A 23,651-nucleotide genomic window follows, 5' to 3' on the forward strand; every position below is an offset into this window, starting at 1 on the left:
GAGATAGACATTAGTTGATGGATTTTTTTTTTTTTTTCAAGAGCATAAAATACATTACTAATCGTTTGTTTCAATGGACGTCTGGTTTGTCTTGCCACTCCCTTTCTTTTTTTCTAGCCTTCTTGTCGTCTAGATAAGACAATCAAGGCACAAACAAAGCTTGACGACTGACTTTACCCTGGTCACATCCTCTGATGGCCATTTATGAAAGCCTTTAAGTGCAGCGAGAAGATGACTCTTCAATTTTGATATCGATGTGAATTTATTCTCAAATCTTTCGGTGAAAAATACATCAATTATAACAAAATGAAATAATACTTGATATCCAGCTAGGAAGCATGATGGAATATTGCAAACATATAGACACATAGTACCTTTTAAAACTCGACAAGGCGCCAACGCGATCATTTTAGACAGAGCCTATTGGATTTGGAAAGGCGAGAGTAAGGCGTGACGAGAGTAAGAGGTATAACACATGCTTGTTGACTTGTGCTAGCCCATAATTATGCTTACGTTATTGCGTGTTGCACAAAATATACATTTGTTTTGACGTTTGTGTTTGTTTTGTGACGCTTTCATGTATATTGTTTGGAAATTAACATTGAAAAAAGAAAAAATAAATGTAACATGCAGAATCTTTGGAAGGTTTTCCAGGGCGTATAATAGCCAAGAAATCTGAAGAAAAACAGAAGAAAAGTTATCGTAAAATACATGGCGCATATTCCTGTATTCTTGTGACCACAAATTAAGTGATTATCAAGGTATTATGTAACTTATACAAATCAAACATGCATTGACATTGCATAGCTCCTTTGCAATGAAGTCGCCCGCAGGCTCGAATTCTCGTTAATCCTGACAAATAGGGCGCCTCTAGTCGGCGGATTTGAACATCATCGGCTTTTCGCTGCAGTCATAAACAAAAGCTTCCATTATTATGTAGACATGCATTGAATGATGCATTTATTGTATTGGATGGGGCATGGTAGAGTTCTGTTAGGAAACTGGCACAAAAAAAAAAATGAAGGCTGGCTGAACAATTTCTTCGACAAGAATAAAACCCTCTCTCATACATGCGTTCCGACAGCCCTGCAGACAATCAAGCAAACGACACTAAGTGTAAAGTTTTTAATGTCTTTGTCGATGATCATTTCCAATGTTGTCATCGATTTTCCCACTTAATTGGGACAGCGTCTTGATAACTTTGGCAATAGAGAAACTTGCCATTCAGAGAGAAGGAAGGCTTTACTCGTATCTGATAACTTTTGTTGGATTTTTTTGTATGTATTTTCCCTGTGTACTTAATGACCATAATAATATTGTCACAGGAGTCCCAGATGCGCGGTTTATGGTACATTACTTATTATTGCTCTTATAAGGCGCACGACCTCAGAAAAAAAAAATCACAAGAACATGCAAAGAAGCATGATCAAAATGTTGGATATGAATTATGAGAGATTAGAGCTATCATGCAGTCACGCCATTGTTCCGGTTTGTTCGGCCCGCTATCTTGTTCAGATAACCTATAGTCGTAATATATCAAGCAAGTTCTCCTTTATGCTGCAATAAAAGCTATCATGTCCCATCAAAGCTGACACAGCGTGGCAAGGTCTTCGGAACATTTTTTGTTTGTTTGTTCGTTTGTTTTATTTTGCTTGCTTGCCAAAGATTTTACCACCACTCACGAAGTTGCCGCAGCCTGAGAAACTTCACCGGCGGCCATACGATGGCTATATGAACTGCCCTCACAAAATAATGACCCGATGTAAATGATCAGTGCTAGATTTGAACCTTTCCGTTATCGTGTGTCCGTCTTTGCTCAATTCCCGGATAGCGTGATGCCTGCATATCTCATGACAACCCGCGCATTGTGCTTTCTGTACCCCAAAGGATCCACTCACGTGAGGCACTTGGACAAAAGTTGTGACAGATTTCAATGTCAATGAGACTTGAAACCATGAAATTATATCAGCGAGAAGAGATTACAGGATCCTTCAGTTCCGGCTAAAATCTCTCGACCTGGCGCCGGTGATGCAGATGAAGTACCTCTTCGTCAACGTTGATCAGCATGATATTGATGGACAGATGTCTCTGCTAAAGTAGATGGAGGTGCCTACAGAAATGTAGCTTTAACATGACAAATATTGTTTTCTTAATGTGTTCGTCTTCCAATTTCTGTGCATAGACGATAAGTCTAATGCAGTGCTCAGCTATAGGCAATATCTTCGCTGATATAGGAAATGTAGAATGGGAAAGTGCTAGGCGCACAATTTCCTAAAAAGACTACTTCGTGCCCCTGCTTGTCCCTCAAAACCCATCGGTTCTCCACAATCCGGTCGATGGATTAAACAAAAAGTCCAAAAAACATTTCATGTTTAGGTGAGCACAGCCCACTTTTGTAAAGGACAAGAAAAGTAGACTGTGCAGGAAATTACGATCCAGTCAGTGGGCTTTTGGCGTGCCTGTGCCTGCAAAATTTGGGATAGGAAATGAGGGATGAATGGTTAGAAATGGAGTAAAATACCTAAACGCCCTGTCACACCTTTCCGGGTAAACTACGCGGGCTTGTTGCGGGCTTGTAGACGCGTGCTACTTACCTGCTACTTGCGTGTATTCCGTGTGACCTGCGTGAGAGCTTCGAAACCGATCTGTTTTCAGTTACGAGCGACATACGGGGGCTGTGAAGTGCCTGCGTTACAACTGCGAAATACCCTCGTATGAGTTGTCTGCGAGGTGCTGCCGCTAAGGGCCTCCTACTGGTGTTCTACGTGTACCTCTGCGGGCAAACCCCCGCGACTCACCCGGAACAAGTTTTAAGCATGCTCAAGGTCTTGTCACACCGTGTCTGGGAAGACATTACGGGTTGATTTGCGGGAATTTATTTTTGCAAGCCGGACCTACCAGCAGTACATAGTACATAGCGCGTATCTCGCCAGCAGTTGCCCGGAGGTGCGCACGCAAGTTCGATTTACCCGCAGCCAAGTTTTGAGCATGACCAAAACTTTTCCGGGTGAGTCGCGGGGATTGCCTGCTGATTTCCACGCGGAACACCAGTAGGAGGCCCGTAGATGTCGCAAGTCACAGGCAGTTGACCCGCTTGAAGTACGTAAGTTGCCCGTGGATCTATGCTTTTGCGATAGAAGCGCATGTCATCTGCATGACATTCTGTGGGACATCTGCCATATCAAATTCCTTCAGAGGAATTCCTTCACCGAGTTGTCAGCCCTCACTCGCCACCCATGCGCCTACACGTTGGTCAAACGGAATGGACGTTAGTAGAACGTAAATATAGCACGGGTCCAGCAGGTAAGACGCATGCGAAACTCTCCCAAATCCTTTTCCACCTGCAAAAATTGTCCTGCGTGCTCGAAAATCCCCACACGCATCAAGCCCGCGTATCTTACCCGGAAAGATGTGACAGGGCCAAAACTTGGCTACGGGTAAAGAGGACTTGCGTGCGCAACTCCGGGTAACTACGGGTGAGATACGTGCTAGGTATACTGTCATGTTCGGGTCATCTGCGGGGACCTCCGGGTAGCAAAATTTTTCAAAAAAAAAAAGAGACTTTAGGAGGTATCTATATACCTGTATTTCAGGACTACTTTAAAAGTGTATCGTTTTATTTGGCACACCATTTCGACTACTCAACTGCACGTGCTGTAATTGACTACCCACTGTTGTTAAGAATGTGTTAATGCTATCAGTAGGCTTTTTTATCAGACGTGAAAAAACAAAACAAAGTTAAAATGAGTAATAAGAATCGTTCAATATATTAATTATTATTTTGTTTCTGTTTCACAGCAGTCACATTGTGCGAATTTAGTGAGACTTGATTGATTGACAGCGCATGCAGGCATTTCTGATATACAGATAAATACCATGTGGGAAGTTTCTCATTTAAAACAGATATTTACTTTAGATTCTCGTCTCTTATTGTAAAGATCAAATATAGACTTAATGGGAGAATCGCACGATATGGCTATGGCATGCCAATCACCATAGCGACATATCTATTTGTTCGCATTATATGACTGTCTTTAATTTTTATACCTGTAATATGTATACAGAAAGCTATTGTAAAGCAGTTATCAAACTGAATGTGCCTATATGATAGTTTATTCCTTTTTTTTTCAAAAGAAAACATGAATAGGAAAAATAAGATAATAAATGCAGTCATCTTTTAAACATAAAGCGTTTTGTCTAGGGCATATATTCATCTATTTGAGAAATATTGAAAACAGTAGTGAGGAAAAGGAATTATGAGAGTGCAAAATTAAAGGGATAGTACAGTATTGGTGGAGATGAGAATTAGGCTTTTAACTTTTTGCAAGATACCAAGAAAACACTTATTATATAGTACAGAGCATACCATTTTAAGAGGAATTCAAAGTTTATTTGATGAAAATCGGGTTTGTAATGACTGAAACATTCAAAAACAAAGTAAAACAAAGCGATTGTGATAAAGTGTGGATCCCACACTTTAGTAGAATCGCTCTTTTTTATATCTCAGCCATTTCAAAACCAATTTTCATCAATTAAACGTTGAATTCCTCATAGAATTACATGCTCTTTCATATTTCATAAGAGGTTTCTGATTATCTCACCAAAAAATGTTAGAAACCTGAAATTAGGCCTCAACCAAAACTATACGATCCCTTTAAACGCACGCGAAAGAAGGGAAAAGGAAATGACGATTGAAGAGAAATTAGAAGAGACATTTTCGACGGAAAAGTAGGGAAAGACAAGAAAATGAAAGAAAAGAAGGCTGTCGGATGCAGATTGCTGAAGATCGCTGCAGCTGATGGAGGATCGTATAGTTTCCTTCTATTTGGTGAAAGCCGAGTTAAGAAAGATGAACAAACGAACGAGTGTAAATCTGTTTCACCTACGAAATTACCAGCATTTTGTCGAACGGGTTGCGATTGCCGTTCTCAATTTCTTGTTCGCAACCACTTAGCATGTAACATAAACTCTTAGTCTTAACTCACAAGAGTTTGAAACGAACAAACAAACAAACAGCATGGAAAGGTAAGTCTTTCAGATTCAGTTTCAATTTCGTGCCGTGACGCATTTTCAGACTGATGGCTATCGAATTCCCGACGAAGACATCAGGATCTGCAAGTAGCTTTGGCTCTCTCTCTCTCCCCCTCTCTCTCTCTCTCTCTCTCTCTCTCCTCTCTGATTTGTTGATTGGTAAATCGTATAGCACTTTTGGCATCCAGCTGGTGGCGCTCTTTCAGGAAGTAGCTTCGAGCTTTTGCTTGTTTGTCGTTGTTGTTTCTGGTTAGTTTCCGGGGTATATCTCCCGTATCATATATTCTCAAACACAGAAATACAATTGTACACTCGCTTATAGCGAGGTTGTGCTTAGGCGTTAAGACAACCCCGCCCCCTTGAGTGAAAAATAAGGAGTTTGCGTAATAATGTAGGAATAGGCTTTAAGTGCAGTTGTTTTTGTTGTGAAACTAAGTCTTTTAATACAAAATTACTATTCTTTTTTTTTTTTTTTTTTTTTTTTGTAATGAAACTATGAATTTCCGGTATGGTAAGCTAGAATAGTTATCGATTAAATCAATCTACTGGCTTTCAACCAGTCATGCTAGCGTTTCCCTGACCTCAGCAAGTGAATGGAACATAGATGATTATGAAAGCGTCAAATAATGCTCACCGCATTAATTTCAAACTATGAAGTCAAACTGTGGGTTTTTGAGACTCTTATCATGCGATTTGGCCTATTTTACTATCCCATATGCAAAGTTTAGAACATGTTAAATCATTTCTCCGTTTTAAGTAATACGACTCGACGGCTAAACTTCCTGTTTTAGACATCACTATATGGAAAACCAAGGAGTTCTGATACTCAGTGGTGGATCCAGACTGGGGTGCACCAGGCGCGTCCCCGCCCTCGTTTTTTTTTTTTTTTTTTTTTAATAAAAGAAATAAAAAGAAAAATGGAAAAAGAAAAAAAAAGTTATCAGGTTACAATGTGTGCTAAGTTAGCTCTTGGTGTGGATGTATAGATCTCGCTTACTTGTTGCGTGACAAGAGCGTCCGCTTGATCGTTTTCAACCAGTGTTTTTCCAGAATTGAGGAAGTACACTGAAAGTAGATATCACTATGGTAAACCATGAAGTTTTGACATGGGGGCAGTCTAGCTATCAACGAAATCAATCCACTGATTGTTATCATGTTATAATGTCTGCTGAGTTAGCTCTTGATGTAAATGTGGTATCGTTTTTCTGTTTCGTGACAAAGGGATGGTTTCACGGAGCACGTGAACAATTTGAGAGGGATCCAATTGTCAGGAAAAAAAAAAATGGCATATTCCAGCATTTGCATTTCAGTCTCTCTAAAAGATCGCATAACCTGGGCGGGGTTCAGAAGCGTCGTCAACTGTTAGTGATAGTCGTTTTTAGTGTAGGCGGTGATTTAAAATAAAATGACGTTTATCGCGCACGTTTTCCGCACCTAGTGACTGACACTGGGTCGTGATTTGCTCATGACTTGTTCTCGAAAATGTCTTGAAAGTTTCGTCATACAGTGTATTTTGCGCGATCTTCGTAAGACGTGCGCGCTGTGTGCAAAGTCTGCGTGAAGCCCCAAACAGATCCCCAAAATTTGGTGAAAGTCTAGCGCATGTTTCGCGAAAAATCAGCAAAGATCTTCCTATCATTTTACGACATATCCACAAACTGTTCGCGTATCTATTGAGATATTCCAATGAACGTTGTTTGGGGGCAAATCAGCACCCCTACACATCTGATCTCTATAAAGTTCGTGGCCAAGGTGTCTGACTTCAAAATGACTTCATTTCATTTAATTTCTTACACTACACTGTAAAAACATCGGTGTTAGATTTAACACCATGGGTGTTAAATCTAATACCGATCTAACTTTAATAGAGGACCACACCCACAGGTGTAGAAAATGTATTGTGACGGTGTTAAAAAGTGTTCAGCTAGCACTTCGTGGTGTTAATTTGACACTGTGGCTTTTTATATTTTTGACACTGCGCTAGAGTTAATTCAATAATGACACCGCATGGTGTTGATTTGATATTGGTGGTGTTAATTTCAATGGTATAACACCCGTCCAGCTTCAATAGGGGACCACATCAACTGGTGTTACTGTGGTGTAGATGTGTTTACACACATTTTTTTCAAAAATCAAGTACTTTATCGGAAAATTCTTTATCGTCTTGTTGAAGTTCAAAATTAACAAGAAGTGCAGTAACTAAGAAACTATTCAAAAACAATTCTAAATTTTGAAATGACACCTGGAGGTGTTAATCTAACACCATGAATGGGCACCGGAAATTTAACACCAGCTCGGTGTTTCATATTTAACACCGGACTTTTTGCAGTGTACGTTTTCTACAAATTAAAATCGAAGCATATATTTACACATCAAACGATCATACTCATGATAAAAAAGCCCGTGTAGAGAACGAAATATTCGATCAATGCCAAAGAATACAATTGAAATTACTCTAGAGTATGCCAAAATCATATTTGAAAATTGAGATGATGTGTGGGGGAGCTTATGTAAAATTAATTGCTTTTTGGGGTAGGTCCGTAGAAAAAAAAAGTCGGCACAATCACACGCACGCACACAACAGAGAAATGAAAAGGAGAGAAAAAAGAACGGAAAGAGAATAATATATTGACTTCAACTCAAGATAGCTAGCTATCGAGTCTTCTCTTAGTGTATTTGATTGGCAGTAGTTTGGCAGTGGTACACACGTCATTCGCACGTACGTCGTGAGAACTACGCACAAACTGCGCAAGAATGGTTTACGACTCCATTATCGGAACGCATTCGGAGAAAAACATTTCCGAATGTTGGACTTTGCCATTTTGTTTTTTCGACATTTGGGTCCTTCGCAAATCGTGAAATCAGCCCTTAAAGCGTTCGCTTTGCGCGGTTTCAACTATTGGTTTTTTTTTTTTCCGAACTTGAGGAAGTGAAGTATTAGACATGAAAGAAAAAACAAAGTATGGGTAGGGTGTATACATGTAGTCCACATACATTCAGGAAATTTTCGTATTTTTCTGAATCTTTTCGTGTCTTTATATTTTTGCTTTTTTTTTGGGGGGGGGGTGAGGGTGGAAGGGGAGGGGAGGGATAGGGGTGAAAAGGGTGTTTGCTTCTGCCACGGTGCCTCCATACCCAAAACTTCATCACCCCCTCTTTATGGGTACGCCTGTGAAGGAATTGTAACACCAAATGAAAAGTAAAGAGTGGAAAATGTCTGCATATGCCGCCACTTTGTTGTTCTGCCAAGAATATGGTTAGCTTTGTGTTGTCATTGTGTAGTTCATTAAATGACATTTCTTTGGATGAACATGTTTTCAATTCTACGAACCCATCAATTAGGTAATAATACTGCGCCGTGTGTGATGCTCGTTATTTCGAAGGTTCGTTCATCCGAAAATGATTTAAGGTTCGTAATTCCGAAACATACTCTAATCCTATACCAAAATAATCGTTAATCCTAACATTTTTGACGTTACTCCGAAGGTTCGTTGTTGAAAATAAAATAAAATTTGTTATTTTTGGTTCTTTTATATAACAGTAATGATGATGATGATATTAATAACAATAATAATAATAATAATAATGATGATAATAATGAACAATAATATTGAAAATGATGATACAATAATTCTTATTATCATTATTATCATTATATACTACTACTATTGACATTACCCCTATAAACTTACGAAAGTAGCTATTGCAAAAATGACAAGATATTATGATACTACAAAATCACCATCACTGTATTCATAATGAGGAGGGAAGAGGTGATAGAATGAATGATGCTGTGATAACTGAAACATTTTAATAGTGTGAACTTATTCGGTGTCTAATCCGGGGATGTATTAGGGTGGACGTCCTAGTGGTCAGATATGTCAAACCAAGGTTGTACTAGAAGTGCTCACCTTTTTAGTACTTCCTCGCACAAAGCAGAGATGGAAGTCAGTCTTGCCGCTCTTATTTCCACCCAACACACGCGCTCATACAGCGGGGATGAAATACCACTTGACGTGAAGCATTTTCTTTTCTTATTTCAGCAAGTGTTTGTCATTGCTTTGTTTGTTTGTTTGTTTTTTTTTGTACCATGACAGTGCAAAGGCATGTCGAAGAAGAAACTGCTCTGCAGCCAACCGGAAATGTAGTTGTTTAAGGGACACATAGTTTGGAAAGCGATATTATTGATGTGAAATATATAAAAACATTACTAGCATTGAAGCATGCGCTTCTTAATTTCTGTAAACTGACTGTTACCTACATGATTACGCTATAGAGAAACAGATAGATAGATAGAAAGATACATAGATGGATGATAATATAGATGGATGGAGAGAGAGGGAGAGAGTGAAAGAGGGAAAAACCAATCAAAGTGCCTGGTTTTATCACGTGATCGAAAGTTTGTTCGAACTGTATCATCGGTGATGGCGTCCTTTCAAACAAATCATGGCAGGAAACTTAAAGTAACAATGAATTCGGGTACCAGCATTTTCGTTAATTAAAGATTATGTTGAAATCACGCCCATATGCTGGAGAGTATGGCAGTATGGGGAGGTGTTTTCCCATATCACTTCTTTAAAAGAACAAACAAACAAGCAAGGAAACAGTTTCCGCCACTCCTAGCAAGACAAATGTTTATATACTCTAGCTGAGACACGGATTCGGCACAGAATATATCCGAGAGCTAGAGAGAGAGAGCAAAAATTTGATCCACGATGAAGACAGCTGCAGTGCTAGCACTCGTCTTGTCCGTAGTAGCCTCCACATTGGCCTTGTTTCCCTTCCGAAGACCATTTCACCATTGGCCTCCACGCGCAGGTCGCAATCGAGATGTCGACGACCAGCCCAATGTGGTTCTCCTCGTCGCTGATGACATGGGCGTCGGTGACCTGATGTCGTACGGCCATCCGACACAAGAATTCGGGTTCATCGACCACATGGCGGCCAAGGGATTGAGGTTCACCAATGGGTACGTCGGCGACTCCGTCTGCACCCCGAGCCGTTCAGCCATCATGACAGGTTGGTTGATGGGATCAAAGCAAAAACACTCCTGGAGTCGTCCACATTTCGTTCTCTCTTTTCTGGTTCTCCTTTTCTCTCTGCATCAATGTGCCTCAATTCAATTCAATTCAATTCAATTCAATTCAATTTTAATTCGATTCAATTCAATTCAATTCAATTCAATCCAATTCAATTCAGTTCAATTCTGTTCAATAAATTTCAATTCAACTCAGTTCAATCAATTTCAATTCAATTCATTTCAGTTAAATTCATTCAGTTCAAATATGTTTTCATCGTTATATTTCAATTGATAACAAAATCATAACATACACTTCACTTTCTTGTATTACTCCCTCTCTCTCTCTCTCTCTCTCTCTCTCTCTCACTCTCTGGTCCTAAATATGGAGGGGGGGGGGGGGGAGGGAGGGAAACAATAACTTACCCTCAACATTCCCACAGGATATAGAGGTATATACAGTATTCAAATTGACTTGCCCTTTTGATATTATTGATAGTGATGCCTGTCGAGAGAATCTCTTGAAGTTTCGAATAATACATTATAGGAACGAAAATAAAAATGAATGAATATAGAGAAGGTGCCCAAAGAGTTGACAGGTTTTCGTTTCCTCTCAACCTGCTTACTTTGACTTCGAATTTTCACATCCTTCTAATTCCTGTTCCTCCAATTCCTGCACGGTATTATCAACGACCTCATTGTCTTCCCTCTTTGTAAAGGTCGTCTGCCAATTCGCATCGGTACATACGGTGAGACTCGCGTCTTCCTGCCTTGGACCACGACCGGACTGCCGAAGAACGAAATCACCATCGCTGAAGCTATGCAGTCGGCTGGCTACGAAACGGGCATGGTTGGAAAATGGCATCTCGGTAAGAGCACGCTTTCATTTGACAAAGTTTGCAGTGTGTCGATATTAAGGTAACACACCTGTAGAAGGATTTCCATCCTATTAAAATAATGATAATGCCGAAATGTGCTGCCTGAGCTAAGTTCTACAGAGTAGTTCATAGCGTTTATAGGAGTTCTCAAGGTCTGATGGGCAAATGTCAGTTCATTCAAGTTCAGGTTGATTTATTTCATTTCCAACAAAATAATTTGGAACACAATGAAATGTTCGCATATACAGATAATGTCACGAAATCCGTACAACAGTGTGATGAACATAATAACATGCAATAAAGACACAGGTGAATTATTAACAGAGATACAAATAAATGTTATATCATTATGGTAAATTCAGAAACAAAATTGCTGGAAATGGAGGGGACTGCTAACAATCAGAGCTTGTAGTATGAAGTCCCCTCATAAAAAAGGGAAAAAAAGAACATTAAACATTGCCTCGTGAGCCAACCAGGAAACATGGTTTAAAAGCATTCCACACTGGAAGAAGTAACAGATAAATATTGAGGACAAACGTCAAAAATCCTACGGACACTACGGAAGATTAAGGTGCCCTTCATTTGGTATTCAAACGATTAGTGTTAGCACGTGACAATGTTAAGTCAACATTTTGGTCTCCGCATTTTTTTCTCACCAGATTTACTGTCCTTAGTCCAGCGTCCATCATTACATTCACCTTCAGTATTTTAATGGCAAGGTCTATGAAATATTGCTGTTGTGTTTTTTTTTTCTTTGTAGATCTTTAAGAATCGCTAAAACTCATGTCAAACATGATATTTGCCTTTGCTTTTGTTCTTCTGAGATGAACATTTGCTAAATTTTCATTGTTAAAAAAAAAGCTCATTAGATGCTGCTGTTTTGCTTGCTTTTCCTTGAGGTACATATCTGGAGGTACATAGTATTTGGTAAAAAAAAAATATTCTTTTAGAGAATCAATACCGCAAAAGAACAATGAACAGACGATGCATCACTATCACTTGAATTTTCATTATCATCAACTTGTTATACTAAATTGTTATACAGTTATCATTATTATCATTGAGAATGCACAAGGAAAAAATGTCTTACACATGGAAAATTGTGAAAGAAATATTAGGGAATAATAAGCAGAAAATTATTCCCAAAATATTCAATCTTAATGATCATTGTGTTTAATCTCCACAAAATATAGTTCATGCTTTTAATTATATCTATATATTTTTTTGGGTAAAAATTGGTCCCCATCAGGCTAAGAAAGTTGATAGCCATGGAACAAATTTTCGTCAATATCTTTATAATCCGTGGAGTCATTCACTTTTTTTAAAGTCTACTGATTATATAGAAATTATGCATATAACAGCATCTTTGAAATCAAAACATTCTACTGGTTATGATGAAATCAGCACTGTTTTGCTGAAACAGATCATCTGATCGATTATTATCCCCATATATCTCTCATGTCTTCAATCTCTCTTTATTATCTGGAGTATTTCCTACTGCTCTCAAGATAGGAAAAGTTATTCTTGTGTATAAAAAAGATGATTCTTCGAATATTAGTAATTACCGACCCATTTCTTTGTTACCCACCTTTTCTAAAATACTGGAAAGAATTATGTATAATAGACTCGACAGTTTTTTAACCAAATACAATATTTTGAATCCTGATGGGTTCAGGAAATCACATTCAACTGACCTGGCACTTGCACAATTGTATGATCGAGTATCAAATGCCTTATCTGACCGAAAGCATGTTATCGGTGTTTTCATGGACCTAAGCAAGGCATTTGATACTCTTGACCATTCTATTTTGCTATCAAAGCTACATTTTTATGGTATAAGAGGAACTGCTCTGAAACTGATCGCAAGTTATTCAAATGATCGAAAGCAATTTATATGTTTTGATTCCTGTAATTCGGAAACATTGTTGATCAAATGCGGCGTAGCACAAGGGTCAATTCTTGAGACATTATTGTTTCTGTCATATGTCAATGATTTACCTAATGCATCAAGTTTATTGCAATACTTTTTTTTTTTTTTTTTTTGCTGATGACACCAATGTATTTCTCTCAAATTCAGATTTTCAATGTCTTAGTAGACCTTTAAATAATTGATTACCAAAATTGTCACAGTGGTTCAAAAGTAGTATCTTATTTTGAATTAAAAAAAAAAAACCGAATTATATACACTTCAAACATCCAAGGAAACTGATTTGTAGTGATACTGAATGTATTCAGAAAATAGATGGTATTCCTCTTGAGAGGACAACATCCACTAAATTTCTTGGAATTATAAATTAATGAAACTCTTACTTGAAATGATCATGTGAAATATATTTCATCTCCTATTGCTCGTAATGTTGGAATATTATGTAAACTCAAACATTGTTTATCTTTGGATATTTTGATTATGCTTTATAATGCACTCATCCTACATACATTTTTTTATTGTAATATGGTATGGGCAGACTCGGTGTCTGCTAACAATACTATATTAAAATAGCAAAAGAAAGGAATTCGTATATGTGCAAAGAAATGCTGGTTATAATGATCACAGAGATCCCCTTTTCTTCTGATTTAAGATCTTAAAGGTAAACGACATCCGCACTTTACAAAATGCACTTTTGATGTTCCGCTTTGGTACCGATTTACTACCTTCTTCATTTATCGATATGTTCCAGCTGAACTCAGAAATCCATTCTATCCAACAAGGCATGCAATGGATGTACACTTGAATAACCCCAAAACACTCTTAGCACACAAATCCGTAAGACATGCTGGTCCAGATATTTGGAATAAACTTTCACTTGAATTACAAGTGTACGTAACATCAAGTCTATCTATTCATTTAAAAAAGCAGTAAAGAAAATGTTGATTTAGATAGATAGATAGATAGATAAATGGTATTTTATTGAAGTATTCATGTCTCGCAGTCATACGACTGAATTGCACATAGAATTACATCGTAAAAGAGACAATAGATATTACAAAAAAAGTATTCATACAAATGAAACACGTAAAATACTGACATCAAGAAACGAGGTCATACGACAGGACATGTAAACCTACAGACTGGGCAAGCCGTAAACATAACCTCACAACAAAACACAGATGATCAGGGCTCGGTATTCACACACTCTCTTTCGACACCTGCCTCACACACTATCACACGCCCTTTCGCTCTTTGTCACTTTCACTGGGTCTTTCTCTCATGTTTTGCATACGCACCACTACGCTCACACGATGAATTAGTACATTATCAGACCTGCTGATTTCCTATTCTCGTTACACCCCAGTGATCACTCTCGTGCACCTGATCATCAAAGCCTATACTGATCAATGAGATTCTTCTCGGGAGATATCCACAATGAATGCCTATTGAAATATATTGCACTGAATTAATTACGGGGGATTCTAAAATGTGCAAAGTATATATAATTCCACTCCCAAACAAATAGGGTGAAAAACAGCAAAACATGTTCCAGACAATGAATTGGTGTAGTTGAGCAGAGATAAATAGAAGAATGAGGAAAGAGGGGCATGGGTGGGAAGGAGAGATAGGGCGGAAGAAACAGAGAGGATAAAAAAGAAGGAAATAAGAAGGTGTACACCAACAGAGCGCCTATACAATATTGGGTGGGATATACATGCCTGCGAGAACCAAGGGAGGTTAAGAGAGAAATAGGAATCTGAGTGTCGGCTGCAGCAAGTATTACACAGTTCTGCGAGGCACGTGACATCTGTACATTGTGTATCATAACAAACAGATTATCCAATAATTAAAATAACACGCAAAATTAACGCTTTCATAAGTGTAAGCCACAGACTCTACACACGTACATGTACATTATACCTCTTTACACAAAAGATATCATCTTTGTGATGTAAATAGGAAGAAATAAGAGGGATCACATCAATGAGCATAAAATTGATCAAAGTGACACGAAACTCATTATCCGAATTCACAGTACCAGTGATGCTAGTCCACTGCCTGGACTGTTTTAGCGACGCACTGAGGTGGATGCGTAATGATAAAAAACGTCCAAAATCCGGACTACAGTGATGCCTTCTGTAGGAACACTCAACGACTCATTCTTTTTTCATTGTTGTATCTATTATGTTTACTTCTTTCTGAGTCTCTGCACGTGCGGATGCACCTGCAGTACACTGCGCTCCTCTGATCTAACTGGGATTCATTCCTTCTCTGTTGTTCATTATTCATGTCATGTCGGGCAAATCATGGTTCACTATAACGTCATGCTGTGAAAGGGCACGTAGAAATTTATGCTGCGTAGATGATTGCTTTTTGCCTTCTTCTCCTTCTATCTCTCTCTCTCATTCAACGTAACTTTTACGTGACAAAAGCAACACTTATTATGTGAATACATCACTGTAACTTATTTGTATAAATATGTGCATGTATGTATGCGTCTAGGTATATAGGTATGTCGAGTTGATCTGGCAAGACTAGTATCGGGAGGCTTTTATCATCTCCTCTCCTTCCATTCTTCTCTCTCTCTCTCTCTCCCTTATTCCACGAGAATCATGTTGGACCCTCTTGTTTTTCTTCATTGTAATGTTATTTGTTATCGGTTGCCAAACAGTCAAGCATTGTGCTTATTCTTGGCAATTGTTCTGTATGCAAATTATTAAGATGTTACTCATGTAATTATATTACAGATGTATTGTATAATTTATGAAAATGATGATAATTGTTGAAAGTATACTACCGTTATTTTGTACTATGGTTATTTTGTACTATGTTAATGAAATTGCAGAAAGTTGATGTATTTGAATAAAATGGCATACAGAGAATAAATCAAATCAAATCAAATCAAATCAAATCAAATCATTACTATGATAATGATGAGGATGATGATGAAATAATGATATTTCACAAACAATAGTTATTATTATCATCATCATCGTTATCGTGATCGTCGCCCTCTTCATTGTCATATTTCTCTCAAACTTAATTTTTCCTCTCTTGGTGGCAGGTATCAATGAGAACAGCCCTGATGACGGAGCTCATCTCCCCTACAACCACGGCTTCAACTTCGTCGGCCACAACCTTCCCTTCACCAACAGCTGGGGTTGTGACGACACTGGGGTGAGAGATCCGTGTTTTTTTTTTCATGTGATTTGACTTGATCCCTGCATTTCTTTTTCATACAAAAATATAACACAACGTCAGTTGAACAAAGTGTTTGAGTTATAATGCTTGAACAGAGGAAATATACATAGAAGCAGGTAAATGGTTGACTTTAATGTACAGCTCTAACTATTTTTAGACAATAGAAGATAGAGACTGGTTAATGTTAGTTTACGCATAAAAAGGAATTTACGTTTCCACGTCCCTTCTGTTCAAGAGACAAATCAGGCGAACATGTTTAACAGAAATGCGGGAGACAGTTATCATACACATATATTTGACAAGTTGTTTTTCCTGAAACTGACAATTTGCCCTTAATCGACATAAATAAACACCGATTATTCACTGCTTTAGTAGTAACCACGATAAAGATATGAAATATAATAAAAATTCATGGGCATACATACTCTGGTTAGATCTCCTGATTAAGACATTATTCTATCAATCTTTTTAGTGACTAGTGGCATGCATGCCATTGTTTGGTGAAAAAAAAAACTAGACAAAGATTAGTAAATAACGAAATAAAGGAATAGAACCAGCACTGGCTGTCGAGCGGAAGCTCGGTGGTCTAGTAGACACGACGCCTGTCCAGTAATCAGGAGATCGTTGGTTCGAATCCACCCCGAGTATGTCAACCCATTGATGTTTTATCGTAGCTTCTACTAAAATACTTATATTTCTTTGTTTTCATCTAAATGAGGTGTTTTGTTCGGCCAAAGTTTGCTAGAGTATAGAGATATGTGTATTTAAATTATACATGCTTGTAAAACTATTTGTCTATCAGTCAGTCGGTGTATTTGTATCATTTTCTTTTGTTATGCTTGCCGGTGTTCTAGGTGGGTTTTTTTTTTAACCGAAATTATGAAGAGTGAAGGCAAAGAATCTACCCTTGACTTCTTGTACTGCGTTCGTTTGTGGAAATATAGAGAGAGAGGCGTGTTACACTTGATTATTCAGATCAGCTTTTCAGACCCATTCAATGACGTATCAAATCGTCTTTCAACGTATCAGGGCAATCACTCCGCGAGGGCAATCACTCCCGGCTAAATACTGGTTAGTGGTAAGTTTAGAGTAAAGATTAGGATTAGGAGTTTGGGTTAGGGTTAGGATTAGGATTAGGGCCAGGGGAAGGGTCCGGGGTAATTGCCCGGGGGTAGTTGCCCTAGACCCGTCTTTCAAATTTAGAAAGAATATACAGTATCTGTTGGTGTGTACATTTTCAAGACCGGATGAAAAATATGTGACCATGCACCACAAAACACACAGAAATTCGCCAGACAGGGATTTTTTTTTGTTAAGGGCAGATTCTGAAAGAGCAGACTCTAAGCTTTAAAATGATGTATAACTCAATTCAAATGGATTCTCCTAACCTATATAAATATTGGAAAGAAAGCGCACACTCTGGAAAAGTTTGAACCGAGAAAAGAGGCTGTGAAGTACAGGGTTTATACAAGTCCCTAATCTTTACTAAGCCGTGCTACCCGTGCCATGAATGGGACAAAATACTTGATGTAAAGCACAGGAGCAACAACAATGAAGGGATTATCAGATTAAGCTGAAATTAAGCATGCTTGATTAACAAATTCAGTTCATAATAAATCTTAACTTTCAAAGCAGTAGCATCATACTTTCAAAAGTTATTAGAGTTGAAAATGAAGAGTGTGCAAAGGATTTTCAAGAAATTAAAAGGGGCCTCTAACAAGTCTAAGAAAAACCTGATCACACTACTTTGCCAAAAAAGGGGTTGTAGAAAAACTGCTGAAAACCCACTTTCCCATTCAATTAATGATCCCAAACTTAGGGATAATGTAGAAGAAGAATAGCTCTTTCAGAAAATATGGAAACCTCAAAACTGGCTCGGTTGACCCGTTTCACCTTTCTTGAGTCCTCACATAAAATCAAGGGGTGCGACTTTTTGTTTGTTTTTGTGATGCACGGTCACGGTCACATATATGTCTTGTTTAGCATACTGCCGGAAGAAATAAACGTTAAACAGCTCAGGAAAGCGGCCTTAATATCTCATAATTAAAGTAGCGGACGATGATTTTGCTAAGTCGATAGCGTCTCTGCCTCCAGATCCAAAGGACTTGGGTTCGATTCCCGAGTCGCGCTCAGCAATGTTGTGGGTAAGCATTCCGCCCCCTCTATAAACGTAAGAGACGAAACACCCTGTCCCTCGGATAGGACATTAAATGGAGGTCCCGTGTGTGAATTTCTAGCCACCACTCACTCACGTGAAAGGTTCCACTTCAATCATTCATTCATCGAAAAGAGCAGGGTGCTGACCCGGTGAAGTGATCCACCTAACTACCAACAAAAGAAAATGGGCGAAAGATGCCGCCCCTCGTGGTTCGCCCCAGGTGACTAGCAATATTCAGCGAACGGCATCAACTAGGCACATTGTGCAGTACGCTCGAATGAATGAATGAATGAATGAATAAATGAACGAAAGAACGAATGGGGGAATTAAAGTGAAACGAATGCTTTTGCTTGGATGGCAAACATGACCACACATAAAATCTTTGATGTTTTTGTTTCTCTGTGTGTAATTGAGTCGTCTGTCTTGAGCACATTTCTGTATCAAGAATTGCTGATAACTGTTACACCAATATGACGGCGTACACTGAAGTCTGTTGTCCACAAGCTGTTGATTTTCGTTACGCATATGATAAGATTTTATATGTATTATTCTTTGTATTCCCTTCGAGCTACGATGAGTCCATTTCAACATACCCCCTTATCGTAAATTTTGATAAAGAGGGCAACACTTTATCAAAAACAGCGACAGCGGAAATGCTTGTAATTCTCTGCGGACATTGGTATAGAGTATAATCAATTCGTACAGGAAAGGAATCTCGGAGAAATAATGCGAGACGAAACATTTATGTAACGGCTTACAAATCTAACTCTATAGTAGGAGATTCTGACTTCTATACACCAACCTTCAGTAGTTTGATGGCTAGCTTTCGTCCACTCCTGTGGCCTTCTTCAGGCCAAAGGGCCGAAGATTTGGCCTGAAAAAGTCCTGCAGAAGTCCACAGGAGTGGACGCAAGCTAGTCAGCAAATTATTAAAGGTTGGTTGCAGCCTGAATTTCCTATTGTACGTTCCCCTAACTGATGAAAGTGTTCTGCTGCTTCAAATCTATCCCTATCTCCGTTAGTGAGTAGCATTTCGTACGTTCACAATATAGTGCAATTACCACTGTTTACCTTATATATTATAAGGTATATAATATATAATTATATAAGTTATATATAATCATATATTATAACAATAATTATATATTATATATATATAATTATATGTTATAATTATATATGTTATAATTATATATGTTATAATAATATATTATAATATATAATATATAATTATATGTTATATTCTACTCTCCTCCTCCTCCCCTTCCATATCCTCCTCCCTTTTCCCCTCCAACCTCCCCTTCCCTCTCCTCCCCCACGTGTTATTAGGATTCTCACCCTGTGTTAATGAAATCAAATTTCTGAATAAAACCAACAACACGACTTTTTAAGAGCATTATCTACCATATGCAGATGAAACAAAACCCAGGTTTAGTGCTTCAAGGTTCTAAAATTTGAGTTAGGGATAGAAACAACCAAAGTAAAATGTTTATCGGTATAATCAGTGTAAAGTATTTAAATATAGGAACCTACAAAATATGAACAATAGCTTTATTAAAAAAAAATGTTTCTATAATAAATCGTCGACATGCAGTTATAGCTTATTGAGAAAAATAGCGATATCTCTTTATATTTTAGCCTTTATTGCAAATTTTTATATGGTAGGATGTTCTGTGATACAACTGACCTCCATATATGCATCAAATGTGATAAATCGAACATTTTTTAAATCATTGTTCCCAGTGGTTAGCAGTGGCTTTAAGAAAGGTTCTATCAACAGAACAAAATACAGTTCCGCCCTTACGTTTGTTTCGGCCAATAGCTCCACGTGGACTTCCCCAATACCCAAACCTGCTACCTGTACTACAACGCTACCCTCCTGGCTCAACCGTACCAGCACAGGGGCTTGACTCAACTCTTCACCAACGACGCCGTAGACTTCATCAGAGACAACCGGGACACTCCATTCTTCCTCTATGTTGCCTTCGCTCACATGCACACCAGTCTCTTCTCCGACACCGAGTTCGAATGCACGTCTCGTCGTGGTAAGCCAAATAGTAAAGCTGTCCGGTGATGGTGAAAAAGGAGCAATATTTGTATCATATTCATAACGTAATCATCAATAAATGGTCAACCAACGGAGAGAGAGAGAATGATATTAAATTCTTAACAGCTGTATATTTGCCACAATTATCTGACCACACTTTTCCTTAAAAAAATGGAATGTACCCTTCTGATAAAACAAGTGCAGTTGTGATGATAATATGTATAAATATGCTTTAGATGCAAGATTTGCGCGGCAAAAATTCGGAACGTTGCGCTTGCTTTTTCATTCCAGGTCGCTACGGAGACAATCTCCGGGAGTTGCACGCTGCTGTGGAGAAGATCGTCACAGCGCTTGAGGACAACGACGTCGATGACAACACCGTCGTCTTCTTCATCTCCGACCATGGTCCTCATCGGGAGTACTGTCTGGAGGGAGGTGACGCGAATGTATTCCAAGGTAAAAGGCAGCACGGTGCATGCATAGGCAGAATACGAATTGTCATTTTTGTTTTGTTTTCATGTTGTTTTACTTTTCTGTCCAGGAATAACAAACAATGGTGACGGCTAAACAAAACCGAAAGTACACAAAACACGACAACAAAAACAAAAATAACAACAAACCATACCTGAGGATACCTGTACCTCAAGGTTTACATACATACATGCCTCAAGGTTTGGTGCTGTAACTATAATGAGTACAATCTATTACAAAAATGAAAACGTCGCGTCGTTCTCTACGTCTCATTTCCCATATTATTTCCCCGAATGTTTACCTTTTTTCTTTTCATGTCTTTTATTGTACCGTGTCATGTTCTTATCTATCTCTGCACAAAAGCTAGTGAATCAATATCAAGTCCATCCTGTCTATTTTCTTGTCAAGAACGATTGACTATGCTAATATATAATATTTTTATCGTCGTAATCGAAAAGTAAAATGGAACGACTCATAAAAATTGACAATTGTAATTACAGCAACGCTGCTGGTGCTATTTGAAAGGTTGTCGAGCAACTACGTTGGTGCTGATAATGTTAAACGTGGTTCTTTTATGTTATTGTATAGTCACTATTAATGTTGTTACCAATATCACCATTGTTATTGTCATTTGAATAAGATTTTTAAATAGAAATTGTCGTGGAAGTAGCGGAAACACTTTTACCTTGTTGCAGTATTTACTGTATCATCTTTGTCATCATCATTGTCAGAGTTCATAGTTTGAATAAATATTAGCATCATTGCAGCGTTACGAAAATCGCTTTTATTCATATTCCTTTTCCCATATGTAGTACATAATCTAATGCCAGAATTTTCAACCACCTTTTTGATTCGATTTGTGTTGATCCTTTGAATTCTTGCTCCGGGCAGGTGGAAAATCGCTCTCCTGGGAGGGTGGACATCGCATTCCTTACATCGTCTACTGGCCCAACATGGTCAGTCCAGGAGTCTCCAACGAGCTGGTCACGTCGATGGATATCATAGTCACGGCCGCGGACTTAGCGGGGTCCAGCCTCCCGTGTGACCGCATCTACGACGGCAAGAACATCAAAGACGTCATCCTGGACGGCTTCTCGTCTCCTCACGAGGCGTTCTTCTACTACTGCAAGGACACACTGATGGCTGCCCGAGTCGGGCAGTACAAGGCCCACTACCGCACACAACGAGTCCTCTCGCAGTCTCAGTACGGCGAAAGGTGCGATGGGGGATTTCCCCTCGAAGACTATTTCGACTGTAACGAGTGCGATGGCGACTGCGTGACCGTCCACGATGTGCCGCTCCTCTTCGACCTCAACCAAGATCCCGGCGAAAGCTACCCGCTCGATGTCAGCGGGTATGCCGATGTCCTGGCTGATATTCAGCAGGCAGTGAACGCGCACAAGTCCGCTATGGTGAAGGGTACACCCCTCCTCGACGAATTCGACCACAGCATCGTTCCCTGCTGCAATCAAGCTACCAACTGTGTCTGCAATTACGTGCAGAACCCTCAGCTTCCGGAATGCTACCAATACCTCGTAGACGTGGCTGCCCGTAACGCCGCCGCCACCACGACCACCAGCAATGCGGCCAAATGATCTGGCATCGACTTTTGAGCATCATTCAGAAGCGACGTTTATTCTCTAGTTAATACGTCATGCAATACCTTAGGCTCATGATAACAATGTAGATCTGGTAACAAAGACCATTTGTTTCGACTGATATGCCCCTTCCTTTTCAAGGGAAAATGCACCCATATCCCTCAGGCGTAAATTTATTGGCTCTTACAGTAATGTTTAGTTCTTAATAGTAAAACTTCCTGTCTGTGTGCCATAGTCTTAATCGAGATTATTTTACCATGCCATGTACGTCTCCTTGTCATAACTGTCTCGTACAGCAGATTTTTGGCTTCAGCGAGTGTCTACACTTTTATCGCAGCTTACATCAAGCTGGAAAAAAATCACCTGTCTGTCACATTTTGAAATCATAGTTTAAGATATATATTACTGAGAGTTCGCGTGCTTTACTCTTCAATTATTTTACATCAAAATGAATGTCCCATTCTTTTGTGCTTTAAAGGTCTTTTCAGTGGTGTTATCTTATTGGTATTGGATAAATGAATAAAAACACATGCATTCAAATGTTTTGTGAAATGTTTACATACTGTTTCTATTACCCTGAACACTTCAAAATAGGATAGAAAGAGAGAGTAAAGCCGAACAGGAAAAGAATAAATTGAGGGAGAGAAAGGGGAAGGGAGGGGTAACGCCCTCTTTTCAGAGGAGAGCGGGAGAGAATTATACTCACGATTTATACATGAAATTACAACAAATCAAAATGCAGTGTGTACATGTACAGAAATAACCATTTCATTTTCACAGATGTGCTTCTTGAATGTTAAGGTAAGTTTTTCACATCAACAAACAAAATTCATGAAGTCGGATCCACACCAAGGGAAACTGAGGATGTTTAAAGACTTTGATTCTGTCGTCGGGAATATCATTAACGTTTCACCTCGAAGATTTACTTCATAACATCTATTACTTAAACAGCTAACACTATTTTCCGTTAGTGAAAGGCGAGTGAGCATACATCACGGACAGATGGGAGGCAATATTTTCAAATGTTTGACCTTCAAATTGAGGATGATTATGAAACAATGTCTACTCTGACTTTATTGATAATGATTATCATCCTCGTCATCAGTATCGATGTACTTTCCAAAATGAGTCATTCAGCAGAATCCTGGCTATTCCTCTAAAGAGTATTGCCATTTTGTCCTTTTAAGGGAATGTATAGTATTGATGGAGATGAGAATTGGGCTTTTAACTTTTTTGTGAGATACCGAGAAACCACTTAAGAAAATAATACACAGCATACCATTTCAAAAGGAATTCAAAGTTTATTAGATAAAAATCGGT

The 23,651-nt window shown here is 38.7% G+C and overlaps 1 protein-coding gene across 2 annotated transcripts in view; it reads left to right on the plus strand.

Moving 5' to 3' along the window:
* The window catches only part of LOC140234775 (arylsulfatase-like), a 30,550-nt gene extending 7,692 nt beyond the window's left edge, over positions 1 to 22,858 (plus strand). For both annotated transcript variants that reach the window (XM_072314812.1, XM_072314813.1), the window contains 6 exons: positions 9,850 to 10,050; positions 10,768 to 10,917; positions 15,921 to 16,033; positions 20,038 to 20,260; positions 20,554 to 20,718; positions 21,625 to 22,858. In XM_072314812.1, the coding sequence (XP_072170913.1) occupies positions 9,850 to 10,050; positions 10,768 to 10,917; positions 15,921 to 16,033; positions 20,038 to 20,260; positions 20,554 to 20,718; positions 21,625 to 22,328 (1,556 nt within the window). In that variant the 3' untranslated portion in view covers positions 22,329 to 22,858. The remainder of the gene's footprint in view (positions 1 to 9,849; positions 10,051 to 10,767; positions 10,918 to 15,920; positions 16,034 to 20,037; positions 20,261 to 20,553; positions 20,719 to 21,624) is intronic.
* The last annotated feature ends 793 nt before the right edge of the window (positions 22,859 to 23,651 follow it).

This window comes from Diadema setosum, chromosome 11 (assembly GCF_964275005.1).
Source record: "Diadema setosum chromosome 11, eeDiaSeto1, whole genome shotgun sequence".
Taxonomy (NCBI): Eukaryota; Metazoa; Echinodermata; class Echinoidea; order Diadematoida; family Diadematidae; genus Diadema; species Diadema setosum.